Raw genomic sequence first — 16,897 nt, forward strand, 5'->3', positions numbered from 1 at the left:
GGGCTTGCCTCAGATTAGTAGGCTTTTTAAGCCCTCCTGTGTGTGTGTTTGGGTACTTTACGGCGATTTAGATTGGGACTGTCGTATTTATGAACAACTTATTGGGGCCAAGCTGATTTCTTTCTCGTCAGAATGGATGAAACTGCAGATTGGTTTCGTCGAAATGTTACAATTCATAAAAACTATGAGACTAGTATTCAATAATATTTAACAGTAATTAGCTACGTGCTTGTATTTAAATGCAAATAAAACAGTTGCCTTTAAGCCTTTACAAATATTTGATACAAATTATAAGAGCTGCTGAGAATATATGAAATTAATAAAGATTAAAGCAAGGAGAATGTATGTAGAAGAGAAACTCGGGTTAATAAATTTGAGACTTACGACAAAAAGGAGTTGAAGGAATTGAATGCCGGCGCTAATCCACTTTAGCAATTCCGCAGCCTTTTCCACAATTTTGCTGTACTGATTGTTGGACACTAAAATCGAGTTAAACTCTCTGCTGCATACAATTTTTTTTAGCCGCACTTGCCACACGTTGCACAACAACTTTCTCTGTAACTTTGACTTTGTTTGCCTCCCTGCAGCAGTAAAAAACACAAGAAACTTCCACGACGTGAAAAGTTCTGCTGCTGTTCCTTTTTCTTTGGTTAGGAGGCTGAACGCGTAAAAAGGATTTTCTTATAGGAAGCGCGGAACGCGAAAAAGTTATCCTTTCCTTTCCTTTTCTTTTTTATGATGTATTTACTATAATTATTTATATTTATTGTCGCTATGCCTTTAAGATCAAAGGGAAAGTCGGCCAAAAATCCCGCGCTTAATTTCCATCGTCACTTCAGCTTTTGAGCCTTTTCCGAGGCTTTTATGGATGAATGTTCTTCATTTTGTTAGCTAATACAATAGATAATAAATATTTACTAAATTTATTTGTTTTGTTTCATCTGAACACTAATTTAAGTGGTGTGTCCAAATTGCCTAAGACGATAGATTAATTAATTAATAATTTACAGAGTTCAGAGCTGAATTCAAAGGATTCATTCCCAAAATCATATAATTTTTAATTTAATGAAAATTAGCGTGATTAGTTTTAAAACTGACTTTCATTTATGTGTAAAAAACATGTTGCCTGCGGAAAACCATTTTTAATGGAAAAATTCACATCTTAGGGCCACAAACAATTTATATATTTTAAATTTAATTTGTTTATTTTTTCGGTTTGCACTAAAACCATTCACACTGATACACAATTTTCGTGGAAAACTAGGTCCACTTGGATATTTATTTACCGTTAAGACAAGGAATCGTCGTATAAATTTTATGTCATACTAGCATTTGAAAAAAGCTAAAATAACGAAATATATTATGATTTTACAAAAATTTGGAGTTAACTATAATTTTGAATTTAGCAATAGAAACAGTTGTTTTTCAAATCTGCTTGTAAAAATAAAATTTTTTTTATGTAATTGTTTTTGAATACTGGTATTAACTTTGTCAGAAAATAACAGAAAAGATAAGATTAATTAAAAAGTTTCTACATAAACTATACTGATTGGACAGCAGAACATGGAACATGATAGAAAAGTCATTTCCTAATTACTTTTCTTACATAAATAAACCAACTAAATTTTAAAAACTTTCAGTAAGAAAAAAGAAATGTTTTTAATTTTTTTTCAGATGCTAGTAGAACTCACAACCGACGCGACAGATTATCTTCTCCTTGGAAATTACGACTTTTTCCGCGGCACAACCGCCATTTGTTGAGTGAAATTTTGAACTGGAACATTTTTGAGCTTAAGCGCGCCGGTCATTTCGGAGCTGGCAACTTTTTGAGTGGAGCGAACATCGAACAGTCCAACACTGAACATCCAACACCGATAATCAAACATATAAATGAAACTTGTCTTAAAAATTAGTTTAGCATCGAACCCAAAAATCAGCCATACAAAAATACTGTCATTATATTTTTTAATCTTTTCTATTGTGTTGCTATAAATTCAATTTTAAAATCTAATATTCTAAGTTTTTAAATTTCGATAAATTCCTAAAATTTGTTAGATTAATTTAATTTCGTTTTTATATCAAAATTGCCTTACATAGTTTGTATTTTCTATGATGAATAAAAGGGAGGCAAGTCGCGGTTGATCCAACATGTTCGAGAGTATTCTCCCTCCAACTGAACCAATTCTCCATCCGACCACACAAAAGGCTCGATGTTGACTTACGAATCGGTCTGAGTGGGTTCGTCGTGTTAAGTTGGCAAAACGGGGAAAATATCAGACTAAATTTCAATAGGCCGGATAAATTTTCCGTTTGAGTGAAAACTGCAAATCGGAGGGGCTTGTAATACCAAGGGCCGCAACATTTGATGTTCGTTCGACCTAACCCAAAAGTCCCCGGCAAATGAAAAGGTTGTGTTCAAAGGGGAAAATGTTGTAAATTTTGTGGGTCGCGGCACTTTTGATGCTTAAAACTTGCCCAACATAAGTTGCCAATATTTGTTCCTATACATTTCTTTCATAAAATCTAAAAAATACATAAAAACATAAAATACTAATACTTAAATTTCAGAATCAAATATTGGCATACATTTTTGTTCGATTTAAAAAGTTAAAATTTGTCTTTAACAATAAAAAACAATCTTAGTTTTCTCAACGGTCTTAACCCTAGATGGTCATTTTTATTACGTTAAGGTCATGCTTCGTCGAATCAACTACGCCCATTTTAAAATTAGTGTAATTATTAAAATATAAGACAAATTGTAAATGTTTTTTTGACAGTGTTTATTATTAAGAACTCAAATTAAAAATTTATATCTTAGTTTCACATTGATAATGTACTTAAAAACTAAAAAATAATAACTAACTTTTTTCTTTTTTTTTTAAATGGACCCTATTTCTCTGACCAAATTAGGAAACAAAAAACACATAAAGTTGCTTTAGTTCAGTCGCATTAAAATATTAAGACTTTAAACTAACAAAAAAGTTAATTTAAGTTTATCGAATTAATCTTTTAAGCAAGAGGCACAAAGATCTATTTAGTGTTCTCCACAAAGTCTTTTTTGGCTTTTTACACATAGTGTTTTGATCATATGTCGCTTTGACGAGTGATAAAAAGCACAGATCTTCCTTTTGGTATTACATTTGGTTTGGTTTTTTTTTATCATTATTTAAATATTTTTAGTAATTAACACCCTTGAGACATTTGACCGTGTTTAAGTGGGCAGTATAACTAGGCTTAACGTATTTACTAAATTCTTTCGAATGACGTCAGGGTGTAAGATTTTTTATAAAATTTCGAATACTTAGGGGTTTTTTCGGGAATCTAAAATATTATATAAATAAACCACGTGAACTTTTATAAAAGCCATATTAAACATTCAATAAGAAAGGAAGCTAACTTCGGCACGCCGAAGTTTATATACCCTTGCAGATAGAACTTCTATGAATAGGAATCCATACAATATAAATTATATATATTTGTGTTAAAAACCAATGAAGTAATACCTGCTTTCATTTCATTCACCTATACATATTATATTTGCAGTTTTTCATCAAACGATCGTTTGTATGGCACCTATATGATATAGTCGTCCGATTTTCATGAAATTTGACACAAAGTGTAAGACTAAAATAAAATGGCCATACTTCAAATTTGATGAAAATCAGCTGAAAACTGAAAAAGTTATAAATTTAATTGTATTAATTTCTCGATCGTTCCTATGGGAGCTATATGATTTAGTAGTCTGATTTTCATAAAATTTTATGCCAAATTGTAGAGTATAGTTAAATGGCTATATCTCAAATTTGATCCAATTCTATTGAAAACTGAAAAAGTTAAAAATTTTTTTTGTAAAAATTTTCCGATCATTCCTATGGCAGCTATATGATATAGTCATCCAATCCGGCCTGTTCTGACATACATACGAGTGAGAGTATATAGAAGGCTACAAAGTTTCATTCAGATAGCTTCAAAACTGAGAGACTAGTTTGCGTAGAAACGGACAGACGGACAGACGGACAGCCGGACAGATGGACATGGCTAAATCGACTCGGCTGTTGATCCTGATCAAGAATATATATTCTTTATATAGTCGGAGGTGCATCCTTCACTGCGTTGCAAACTTCTGACTGAAATTATAATACCCTGCAAGGGTATAAAAACTGTGGCCATTGGCCATCGGTTTTTCGAGCACAGCTTTTGACGCTACACATTTTTAAAAAAGTTTCGACGCCCATCTTAGTGGGATTTTAGAATTCGATAATGTGAGGCTTTTAAGTCTCGTTGTTTATAGTTCCATTTTCATTACATGGCGACAAAAAGAAAATAACTTTGTGTGGCTAAAGAAAAACAATAAAGTCAAGTCATTACTGTATTCATTTCGTCGTCCTAAGAGTCTTCTCAAGGAGTTGGTTTCTTAACTAGTTAGCCTAGAATTTGACAATCTTTACCAGAATCTTCAATATACACATCAGACTTGCCTTCTTTAAAAAGATTTGAAATCTCAATCAAGTATTAACTCATAATGTAGACCAAGATTCAGAAGAACAACACTACCAAAAAGTCACTCTAAAGACAGGCTTCGTCGTTTCGACGATGAAATTGTTAAAAAATGATACTTCCATGCAACTGACGAACTTATACTTTTGCACAATATTGTCTTAGCAACGTCTAAAGCTGTACGATCACACCCCCTAATCGGTTTTCGGTGATTTATGTAACATATTACTATTTAATTTAGCTATTCTATCAGCATAGTTTAAATTCGTTGCCCAATTAGTTTTATTTTTATGAATAACAAGAAAGAAAGCTATCTTCGGACCGCAGAAATTTATATACCTTTGCATTTTTTAATTGGAATATAAGGAATTTATCCAATTTGATTAAATTAAATAAAAACTAGCATAAATTATATAATACATCTATAACTAGCAAAACATGTAATATTTTAACAAAATACTTTAAGATTTATCTACACATTTTATAATTACGATTTTACATTTGCAGTTTTTCATTTCACTCTTCATTTAACAATCAGTTCTATGTCAGCTATATTATATAATCTTCCGATTTGCATACAATTTAAACCAACATTCTGAAATAATAAGTGCTTATTGTTTTTTTATTATTTTTTTATACTTTCTTTATATTTTGGATGAGCCACAGCAGTTCGATCTGTTTTATACAGTCTTCCCATACAGTCCCTCCGAGCGAAAAAATTGGCATTTTTCGTATATGTAAATCTCCGTTACCCAAAGATCCACATCTTCATCCACCATCCGTTAACATGTGATCAAACAGATCATCCAAAACATAAACAAAGCTGGTCACCTATCAATGATGGATTTCTGCTGATCGCGTTTGATCACTGATCATGATGAAAGATTTAATCCATCATGTTGAAAGATTTCATCCATCATGATCATCAAAAAAAGTACCGTACAAATAGTACCTTTTAGAAATACCGATGTATTATATCAATGGTTAAAAAATCAATCAGGATAAAACAAAAAATAGGTATGCAAACAAGAGAAAATATTATTAGTCATGCAATATGCGCATCCTTACTTATTCTTTAATTATTAGTTATTGTTTGTTAAATATTTATTTATTTATTATTAAGTGTTATGTTGCCACAAATGCCGTGTGCAGTGCTGTAATTATATAATAATAATAATATTTTAATATGTCTCGAGCTGTTTTTCAAACAAGTACATTTTTCCATTTTAGTTATGTTATAACAAAATCAATTTACCGCGTAATGTATCATGAGCGTTTAGCAGAACACCCTTGATCACAGATTACTGATCCATCACTGATCGGTGATCATGTTGTTCTGCTGATCACAGACTACTGATCTATAACCGATCGGTGATCATGTTGCTCTGCTGAATACAACCAGCGGCTTCTGCGGAATTAGTCACCAACATGTTTAGGCTGTTTTAATATTAAAATGAATTTGATGGCGAGGAGGTGGAAACTCTGAAATGATTTTCCTCTAACCCTGGCATTCAGTAATTCAGTGAATATTTTCAGCGACCTCTGGAGTCGCTGAACGACTTTAGTATGTATGGGAACAGCTGTTTAGGAACTCCTCTATTAAATAATTATTAAGGAATTACTAAAGATGACACTTATTTCATGTCTATTAATTTATATTTCCTTTGGTTAAACTACTCTGACACTGCCACATGAATTTGAGACTACCTTATAGATTTAACAGCTCCATAGTGTTATACGGAAATACATATTTCTATTTTTTGAATTGCATCCCTAATTATTGTATATTGTAAATCGGTGTGAACTGACTGACTAATGAAAACTACATTACTGTGTCTTAGCGCCATTACATCTTCCTTTTTTGCTTATTCTTATCGATACTTAAACCATCGATAAGCGCAAGCGGTAGCGCTAGCGTACTTTTTTAATACGCTTTTATTAGTTCGGGATGTATTTATGTATGTAACGGAATCTTTGAACACTATTTTCAAGGGTTTCCAAATATCTGATAAACTTGAAACTCTGCATACTTTTCAAGGACCGAAAATGAAAATTCAATAATTTGATACAAAATTTTCATTATCCTGATTAGGATCGTCAGGCTTTATTAATTCTTTTATAGATCCTCCGTAAAAGAGTAAGAGAGACAGAACTAGCGATCTGCGCATGCCTGCTGGGCAAGCTTATGTAGCACTTAGTCGTGTAGCCTTAGGTATTCGCATTAAAGAACTTAATTGCTCAAAGTTAACAGGAAAAACCCCATGCAACAAAGAGGCCTTAAATAAAAAAAATAATGAGATTACGAAATGGTTCGTAGGATATTTCATAATTACATGTCCGCAAAAATTGATTATTGATAAATCGAACTAAAATACGAAAAATAACTGATAATATATTTTCATAATTCTCCCCTTACATATAGTTGCCCTTTGAATACTAGAAACATTGATGATAGATGCACCCCACGCTTTTAACTCTGAATTTAGTGAACTTTTTTATAACTTATACTATTGCTCTGATTTTAATAATTTTGTTTGAATTTATAAATTATTTTCTTCTTTTTAGTTCGGTTATTTATAAAAACGTGTTTTCTATAGATTTTTAAAACTATTATTTATTAACCTATGTTGAGGAATTAATCGGTCGTTAATTGAATATTAAGATTATAATTATTACTTCTTTACTTGTTCATATTTTGCATATTATCGTTCCTATTTTAATGAACATAATTGTCGTGTTTACAACATAAAGCTTTAAGCTCTCACTCATAGCCAAATGCAGTATACATATGTGCATGAGTATTGGCACATCACGCGATCTTTATTTTTATGCTGCACGTTTCTATGTTTTTTCGGCAGTTAGATCTAGTTGAAATTTACCCGCAACCGCTCGCTTTTCGCACCCGCTTATAAACTTATTCTAGAACGCTACATTATTTAATAAACATAAAACACCTAAGACAAAAACAATATAGTCCACTGCATTTATAAACAACATACTTCTTTGCTGATCATGATGGAAAAAGAAATATTCTTGCATCATGGTGAAAATAATCTTGCATCATGATCAGTGATTACAACCGTTTAGCAGAACTATCGCGAAAATCATCCGTGATCAGTGATCGTGTTGTTCTGCTGATCGCAACCATTAATATAACGATACATCTATGTTGTCCCATCTCCAGTAATGGTGAAGATCAAAATTACTTCCATCTCTAATACGAAACCTAAACAATGTTGGCGCACAAATTACTTGTTGAAACACCTGGTGGAAGGAAAGTGCTGACGACGGACTGGCTATTCTTGCTTGGGCAATAGTGTTTAACATATACACACAACAGCGCCACAGGAGTATAAACCATGGAAGTGTAAGTACATAATATACATGTGTATAAAAATACAACATTTTCCTCTCGCAGGCCAATCTGTCGCGCTTGTCTTGGAACTTCATTGAGCATGATCAATATATTTGACAAGGCACCTCGACTAGAGATCTCCATTGCCGATATGATTTCTCAATGCACTCAATATGAAATTTGTAAAGGGGACCCCTACCCCAACACCATTTGTGAAATTTGCCTCCAATGTGCACAAAGCGCCTTTGAGATACGGCAAACCTTAGAGAGGAACTACCAAAACCAAATGTTTCTCAAGAATGATAAAGTCCTAAACGCCAATCTTCAGAAAGGCGTTTTTACTCGTGAGATTAAGAAACCCCATAAGTGTTTCCACTGCCAAAATAGAGGTGGAGAGCTATCGATGGCACTATCGACACTATCGATGGTTTGGCGCTATCGCACCGCCATCGATGGCAGCCCTGCACTATCGATAGTTTTGCACGCGGCTTATCACATCACAAAGAAAAAATAAAGTTGAAAGTGGAACGCCAAAATATAGTGAAAAGCTAAAGTATAGCTGAAAGTAAAAATCTCCTAATGCTCTTTTTAAAAAAGAATTAGTTTTGTACTTCTTTTCCGCTCGAATACACAGTTCGACGATGTACTTTTTATACAATCCCTAATCAAAAAAATAAATAAATAAATTAATTTGTTATTTTTAAAGAGTTAAAAATATAATAAAGTTTTGTTCAAATTTCATTTTATAGCTTTTTTTACATCTAAAAATTCAAAAGCATAACACTACCGATAGTACTATCGACACTATCGATGGTTTGAGAAAAATAATCGCTCACTATCGATGGCGACGACTATCGATAGTTCTCCACCTCTATGCCAAAAAACGTTTCCGAAGAAGTGGCATCTTCAGGAACATGTGCGAAAACACACTGGAGAGCGACCGTATAAGTGTTCCCAGTGCTCGATGTCCTTCTCGTATAGAGCAAGTTTTCAGATTCACAACCGGACTCACACGGGAGAAAAACCGTATAAGTGTCCACAATGTCCACAGTCGTTTACCCAGAGCGCTAGTCTTAAGCCGCACATCCAAACTCATACGGGAGAGCGCCCGCACACTTGCTCCCACTGCCCGAAATCATTTAAAATGAAAGTCCAACTTCAGTTACATATCAGAACTCACACGGGGGAGAGACCGTACAGGTGCTCCCACTGCTCGAAGTCGTTTTCCTCAAATAGTGGTCTTCAAAGACACTTTCTAACTCATACGGGAGAGCGACCGCATAAGTGTCCCCACTGTTCGATGACGTTTTCTCAGAAGTGTAGTGTTAATAGACACATGCTTACACACACGCGGAAAAATCTAAGCTAAATATTTTTTAAAATCTTAATCTCTGTAGTGAGTCATACACAATCTCCGTTCATCGAATTAGGGTCTAATACCATATACATATAATAATAAATAATACTTCTTTATAAAGTCTAATGAAATAAAATTTTAATATACGATTGCAGTTGAAGCATCCAAGTACATAAGTATGTATATGTACATATATAAATAAAAAAAGAAGGTTATAGTAATTATTTATATAAATTACGCTAGTAACAATAAATGTTAATTTCTACACAATTTTAATTACATATTATATAATGTCATACATCTACATACTTAGTTTAAACATTATTAAATAATTCAATACTAATTTTCTATTTTGTTCACATTTAAGCCTATTACTAAGATTAAAATTAAAAACGTAACTAAAAACTACGCAAATATCCTGTTATGGACGTTATTCGGTCTTCATATATTTGACTTCGGCTCTATAGTGAATTAATTAATTTAGTTTTTATTATGTCCTTGGACCGATGAAATTCCTCTGTCGTCGTGAGGTCAAAAGGCCTGCTCTTCGTACCCCTTGTTACCTGAAAATAATGGGTATTGAGATTGAGGGTATTATTTTCACTCAATGAAATAATGGTGTACACCAAAGTGCAACTTGAAAAGCTTGAGAATGTTTTGAATTCGTCGAAAGGCTGACGATGTTCTGGATTCGTCGAAAAGCTGAAATTAATTAAGTTCTTTGTCGTGAAATATATAGCAATTTTTTCAAAATATTGCAAGGGACTTTATTTTATGTAAGTACAAGTACTGTTTTCCGTCGTTCTAAATAAGTGCAAAACTTGTTATAATGCAACAGCAGTGGAATCGTACAAATGCTGATGCCATTGTATATTTATAGTATTTTTAAAAACATTTCAGTATGTTTTCGCGGAAAAGCATGTGTCACAGTCACACTGTTCTGTTCTGTGTCTTAACTTTGCAAAAGAGCAAAAGAGAGCAAAGAAGGGAATCTCCGTAGTTGTGCTGACAAAACATCACCAACGATATTTAAAAATACTATATTTTCAATAACTTCATTTCGCTTTGTACTCTTTAATATTAAGATAACGAAATATTTTTTTTTTTTGTTTCAAACGTTAGTAATAATAATAATGTATGATTTTTTATGTTTTATTTAGTTTATGTATTCTTTAATATTAAGATAGGAATAAAAAAAAACCTATGAAATGTATTTTTTTTCTATGTTTCAATTCATTTTTAACTTTAATTAGTTAAACAAACTCATTACATTATTAAATTAACATAAATAATAATAATATTAATTTTCAATGTATTACATATGTACATGGCATAAGCAACGATAATATCGATGTTTAATTCTCAAAAACATGTAGAAACAGCTGTAGAACAGCGGTGAAAATTTTGCTTATTGCCGGGTATATCTGGGGGTTTTCAAAACCAACATGCAACATGATGGATCAGTAATCAGTGATCAAGTGTAATCTGCTGAACGCTCATGATTTGATTTTCTTATAAGATAACTGAAATAGACAACTGAACCAGAAAACCTGAAAAAACACCTAGGGATGCTAGTTTTTTACAAGAAACCTCGTAATATAATATAAAATCACTGATTATGAAATTACTATTAAACTTTCCTAAAATTGTCCAAGCAATAGCTTTTGACCAGACACCTCATAATATTATATTAAATAATAACTAATTATTAAAAGGTAACTAAGGATGTCGCTAATTTCCTCTTGTTCACCTGCCTATTTTTATTTTGTTCTTATTGCTATAATCCATCAGTATCGCAATAAGGTAGCGTACTATTTCTACGCTAAATCTTTTGCTGATCATGATGGACGAAGTCTTGGATCATGATTATGTGATCATATGTGATAAAAATCCATCACTGATCAGTGATTATTTTGTTCTGCTGAACGCAACCATTGAGTTCCAACAACAATCGTTCCAATGGCAGCTATATAAAATTTAAAACAAAATTCTAGACTAATACAAAAACACTATGTTTCAAATTCCACATAAATCTGTTGAGAACAAGAAAAGTTTTTTTTTTTTTGTAAAAATTTTCCGATTGTTTCTATGGCAGCTATATGATATAGTCGTCCGATCCGGCACGTTCCGACATATATACGAGTGAGAGTATATAGAAGACAATCTGCAAAGTTTAATTCAGATAGCTTTAAAACTGAGAGACAAGCTCTTTGCTCATAACAAATAAACTGTCCGGTCTACCCTATTTCCTTTTACTGAAATTGAAAAGATCGCTGATGAGGGTAAGTGGTGTCACCCGAACAGATTTATAACAAGTTCCAGTTGCAAACAAAAATCAAAACAGATATTTTCTTAAAGCAATTTCAATAGTAAATGTATTTGTGCAACCATGTTTCTCTCTTACTGTCTCATCTCTGATCAGCTGCTTACGTTTCTTTGTCGTTGAACGTTTAAACTCATTAAATAATAAATCTGATATATTAAATTCATAATATATACATAATGTATAATAGAATATGCAAGATAAATAGGAAAAAACTAACTATTTTTAAGGCTATAAGCTAGTTCAAGCTTAATACCTTATCCATTTTCAAATATGCTAGATCCCAGCCAGAAGAAAGCTAAACTGCAAACACTGCGTCGCACATAAAATTTGGCCCGAAAGTAGAGCTGACAAAAATTCGATATCTAAGATTAAAGAATTAAAAATTAATTTAAACGTATATTATTATAATTGTTATTATTATAATTGTTATTATTATAATTGTTTGTTCCTAATATTAAACAGTACAAAACAATAATACAATACAAAAATTAAAAAGTTCGGTTTTAAGCGATTAAATTAATAAAATAGAAATAAAACAAAAACATCGATGGTGCGAAAAATCTATGTTTGGAATCATCGATAGTATCGATAGTGCGCTACGGTTACACTGTTCGGCGGTCACACGGTTCTGCGGTCACACTGTTCCGTTGCACGCTCTTTCCTGTCGAAACGCCAATTCAGGCGTGTAGTGTTTTTTTGGTCCGCGAGAAAATCTCCAAACATCCAAAATGGTAGGTGCTATTAAACCGATATAATTGCCTTTATTGGTGGGGAAAGTCCCGGTCTAAAGTTCCTTGTGGCGATTTAAAATGTGCGAGCTGCGGAAATAACTGAAAAACGGTGTGGAAAAGTGCAGACGTGACAACTGTTACCTGGCCGATATCTACATCTGTATATATGTATGAGCAAGACTGCATGTGTGTATGTGTATGTGGTGAAATGCAAGACAAAGGCAAGAAAATAGCACAAGTGTAGAATGACGTATGCAGTTTGCTATTGAAATTTCACAAGGATTGGGCATGGCCGGGTAACAGTTTTAAGTGCTTGAGGGTCAGCCGTCTAAATATATATTTCAATGCTGTGGTGCGGGTGTGAGTTTTGGTATGAGCGAAATGATCTCGCAGTATATAGGCGGCGCATTTGATTTTTTATTCTTATCTAACCTCAAAGTCCATGACACGATTTTAAAGTTGGTGTTTCTGTGTGTTTGTGTGTAGACGCCATTTTTAATAGCCATATACATTTACATCTGCAAGTATTTATTTGTGATACATAATGTGTCCTATTATTTTTGTAGGTCAACTTCACCGTCGACGAAATCCGTGGCCTCATGGACAAGAAGCGGAACATCCGCAACATGTCTGTGATCGCTCACGTTGACCACGGCAAGTCCACCCTGACCGATTCGCTCGTGTCCAAGGCCGGAATTATTGCCGGAGCGAAGGCCGGTGAGACCCGTTTCACTGACACCCGCAAGGATGAGCAGGAGCGCTGCATTACCATCAAGTCGACGTAAGAATCCTACTTTTGAGTGAGCGCACAGAAATAAAACATTCTCAAATTTTTGCAGCGCTATCTCCATGTACTTCGAGGTGGAAGACAAGGATCTGGTGTTCATCACTCAGCCCGATCAGCGCGAGAAGGAGTGCAAGGGTTTCCTGATTAACCTGATCGACTCGCCCGGTCACGTGGACTTCTCCTCCGAAGTGACCGCCGCTCTTCGTGTGACCGACGGTGCTCTGGTCGTCGTGGATTGCGTATCCGGCGTGTGCGTGCAGACTGAGACCGTGTTGCGTCAGGCTATTGCCGAGCGCATCAAGCCCATTCTTTTCATGAACAAGATGGACCGTGCTCTGCTGGAGCTGCAGTTGGATGCTGAGGAGCTGTACCAGACCTTCCAGCGCATCGTGGAGAACGTGAATGTCATTATTGCCACCTACAACGATGATGGTGGTCCGATGGGTGAGGTGCGTGTGGACCCCTCCAGAGGATCCGTGGGCTTCGGCTCCGGCCTGCACGGCTGGGCCTTCACCCTCAAGCAGTTCTCTGAGATGTACTCTGAAAAGTTCAAGATCGATGTGGTGAAGCTAATGAACCGGTGAGTAAATCATATTGGAAAACATTTTCCGCGCTTCTAGCACAAAACGTGTGACGCTGAGCGTGTGGCTTCTTGGAGAGTCCCTTGGGGTATTTTCTGTAGAGTCGCGCATGGTGATGGCGCCACAAGTGCTATAAAAATAGAAGCAGAATAACTTTGAGATTCCTGTTGAAACGCTACCTCGGGACCTCTTTCTTAATGTCCCAACGAGTCATGCTAAGGCAGAAATCTTACAATATACATATGTATTTATGTTTTTTTCTCCCTGGAGAGATTTGTTTTTGTGTTTATATTAATAGCTTAGCATATATTAATGGTAAACGCTTTGTCCTAACAATGAATCCAATTTATTTTATGCGTTCACAGTCTGTGGGGAGAGAACTTCTTCAATGCCAAGACCAAGAAGTGGCAGAAGCAGAAGGAGGCCGATAACAAGCGTTCTTTCTGTATGTACATTTTGGATCCCATCTACAAGGTGTTCGACGCCATCATGAACTACAAGAAGGAGGAGATTGGTGTGTTGCTTGAGAAGATCGGAGTCACTCTTAAGCACGAGGACAAGGACAAGGACGGCAAGGCTCTGCTTAAGACCGTTATGCGCACCTGGCTGCCAGCCGGTGAGGCTCTGCTTCAGATGATTGCCATCCATCTGCCATCGCCGGTTGTTGCCCAGAAGTACCGTATGGAGATGTTGTATGAGGGTCCCCATGATGATGAGGCTGCTATCGCCGTGAAGAACTGCGACCCCGACGGTCCCCTCATGATGTACATCTCTAAGATGGTGCCGACCTCCGACAAGGGTCGTTTCTACGCCTTCGGCCGTGTGTTCTCCGGCAAAGTGGCCACTGGCCAGAAGTGCCGCATCATGGGCCCCAACTATACACCCGGCAAGAAGGAGGATCTGTACGAGAAGGCCATTCAGCGCACCATTCTCATGATGGGCCGTTACGTCGAGGCTATTGAGGATGTGCCCTCTGGCAACATCTGCGGTCTTGTCGGTGTCGATCAGTTCCTGGTTAAGACTGGCACCATTACCACCTTCAAGGATGCGCACAACATGAAGGTATGTTACTTTGTTTTCTTAATAAGCTAAAATCTAAGTAAATAACAGCCATTTATATTCTATTTAACTTCATATGCTTTCACCTTGCTAATTGTAAAATTATTTCGATTTTAGGTCATGAAGTTCTCCGTTTCGCCTGTCGTGCGTGTGGCTGTGGAGCCCAAGAATCCCGCCGATCTGCCCAAGCTTGTGGAGGGTCTGAAGCGTCTGGCCAAATCCGATCCTATGGTCCAGTGCATCATTGAGGAGTCTGGAGAGCACATCATTGCTGGTGCCGGTGAGCTGCATTTGGAAATTTGCCTGAAGGATCTGGAAGAGGATCACGCTTGCATCCCCTTGAAGAAGTCCGATCCCGTGGTGTCGTACCGCGAGACAGTGTCCGAGGAATCTGACCAGATGTGTCTGTCAAAGTCGCCCAACAAGCACAACCGTCTGCTGATGAAGGCCCTTCCCATGCCTGACGGTCTGCCCGAAGATATCGATAATGGTGACGTGAGCTCTAAGGACGAGTTCAAGTCCCGTGCTCGTTACCTGTCTGAGAAGTACGACTACGATGTGACTGAGGCCCGTAAGATCTGGTGCTTCGGTCCCGACGGCACCGGACCCAACTTCGTCCTCGACTGCACCAAGTCCGTGCAGTACCTGAACGAAATCAAGGACTCTGTTGTTGCTGGCTTCCAGTGGGCCTCCAAGGAGGGTATCCTGGCTGACGAGAACATGCGTGGAGTTCGCTTCAACATCTACGATGTGACCCTGCACGCTGATGCCATCCATCGTGGAGGTGGCCAGATCATTCCAACTACTCGTCGTTGTTTGTATGCCGCCGCTATCACCGCCAAGCCGCGTTTGATGGAGCCCGTTTATCTGTGCGAGATCCAATGTCCCGAGGTGGCTGTTGGTGGTATCTACGGTGTGCTGAACAGGCGTCGTGGCCATGTGTTCGAGGAAAACCAGGTTGTGGGAACGCCCATGTTCGTGGTGAAGGCATATCTGCCCGTCAACGAGTCGTTCGGGTTCACTGCCGATCTACGCTCCAACACCGGTGGCCAGGCCTTCCCCCAATGCGTCTTCGATCATTGGCAAGTGCTGCCCGGCGATCCGTCCGAGCCTGCTAGCAAGCCTTACCAGATTGTCCAGGACACGCGTAAACGCAAGGGACTGAAGGAAGGTCTGCCCGATCTGTCCCAGTACTTGGACAAGTTGTAAATCACCATTTTTCCCTACCCAATCCCCACACAAGAACATCGATGTGCAGCTGGCTGAGCGGGAAGAACCTAGAACAAAGTGGAGATACCGAAAACGACATACAAATTCAGTTGGCCAATTATTACATCTGAGGCCGTTGGCAGTGTTTTAAATCAAATAAAAACACAAAAACATTAAAGAAATTTTGATGATTATTAATTGTATAACAGTAAAACAACATAATAAATCAAGTAAATGATTACATGCTTAAGTTTATATACGAAATCAAAAGCTTTCTCCAAACTTGAATCGATTTAGAAGGAGGAATGGGATGGATAGCATCGGGTTTGTTCCAAGAAGATTTGTAAGAGAAGTAGAATTCCGGGTAATTATAATTATTTAGCTTAGCCCTTCGAGCAAAAAGGATAAGCTGTCTACGCTATATTAAACATCAATAATATGAAAAAACCACTTCTACAGATACTTGGTCGAGTCTTAAAAATTCGGATATTTTTGCGTTACATTTTTTAAACTTTTATATTAAATAAAATTGTATTTTTAGGCAAACAAACCATATCGATAAGAATATCGAGTGGTTTTCAAAAAATCGAATACAATCTGAATGTCCCATATGTTGCTAAATGACTAAAATACCGGCAGCTGGAAACATCTGTTATATACAAAATGCACGTTCGCTACATTTAGTTATTTTGCTACTGAAAATATCGGCGAAATGACTAAAACGCCATTTATCTACAAAACTCGTTCAAATCACGTTTTGGATTGCTAAATAAAAGGTTTAGTGGTTTTAAAAAAAAATAACGATTATATATGGCTCGGTTTTGGTCTAAAATTTAGCGGGTGAAATGGTTCGTTTCGCTCCCTATCAGGTTGAATGTAATGCTGTTATTCAATCATTCACTCATTTAATCGGTAATCCTCTGATTATAAATGGAATTATATATAACGTAGAATTCCATACAGTCCTTGTGATATTATTAAAAAAAAAAGTATGT

General features: G+C 36.2%; 3 protein-coding genes across 18 annotated transcripts in view; 2 read left to right on the top strand and 1 right to left on the bottom strand.

The window, feature by feature from the left end:
* Nucleotides 1–1,863, bottom strand: part of nolo (ADAMTS-like no long nerve cord) — a 56,917-nt gene extending 55,054 nt beyond the window's left edge. For 4 of the 16 annotated variants that reach the window (XM_086832152.1, XM_086832160.1, XM_020953690.2 and 1 more), the window contains exons 1-3: nt 1,692–1,863; nt 1,287–1,342; nt 385–891 (exon numbers count right to left, since the gene is read on the bottom strand). The gene's annotated coding sequence lies outside the window, so the exon portion shown is untranslated. Of the gene's footprint in view, nt 1–384; nt 976–1,286; nt 1,343–1,606 lie in introns of all 16 variants that reach the window. The other 12 variants (XM_086832159.1, XM_086832156.1, XM_086832153.1 and 9 more) reach the window with 9 other exon arrangements.
* Nucleotides 1,864–7,297: 5,434 nt separating this feature from the next.
* On the top strand, nt 7,298–9,617 carry LOC110185094 (uncharacterized). The gene is made up of 3 exons (XM_086832207.1): nt 7,298–7,864; nt 7,916–8,327; nt 8,646–9,617. The coding sequence occupies exons 1-3, from the start codon at nt 7,857–7,859 to the stop codon at nt 9,219–9,221; spliced, it is 996 nt and encodes a 331-aa protein (XP_086688333.1). The 5' UTR covers nt 7,298–7,856; the 3' UTR covers nt 9,222–9,617.
* Nucleotides 9,618–12,191: 2,574 nt separating this feature from the next.
* eEF2 (eukaryotic translation elongation factor 2) lies at nt 12,192–16,143 on the top strand. Its single transcript, XM_020953836.2, has 5 exons — nt 12,192–12,266; nt 12,833–13,047; nt 13,106–13,633; nt 14,000–14,696; nt 14,811–16,143. The coding sequence occupies exons 1-5, from the start codon at nt 12,264–12,266 to the stop codon at nt 15,900–15,902; spliced, it is 2,535 nt and encodes an 844-aa protein (XP_020809495.1). The 5' UTR covers nt 12,192–12,263; the 3' UTR covers nt 15,903–16,143.
* Nucleotides 16,144–16,897: the final 754 nt, after the last annotated feature.

This window comes from Drosophila serrata, unplaced genomic scaffold, assembly GCF_035046125.1.
Source record: "Drosophila serrata isolate PLE 108 unplaced genomic scaffold, ASM3504612v1 contig_245, whole genome shotgun sequence".
Lineage (NCBI taxonomy): Eukaryota > Metazoa > Arthropoda > Insecta > Diptera > Drosophilidae > Drosophila > Drosophila serrata.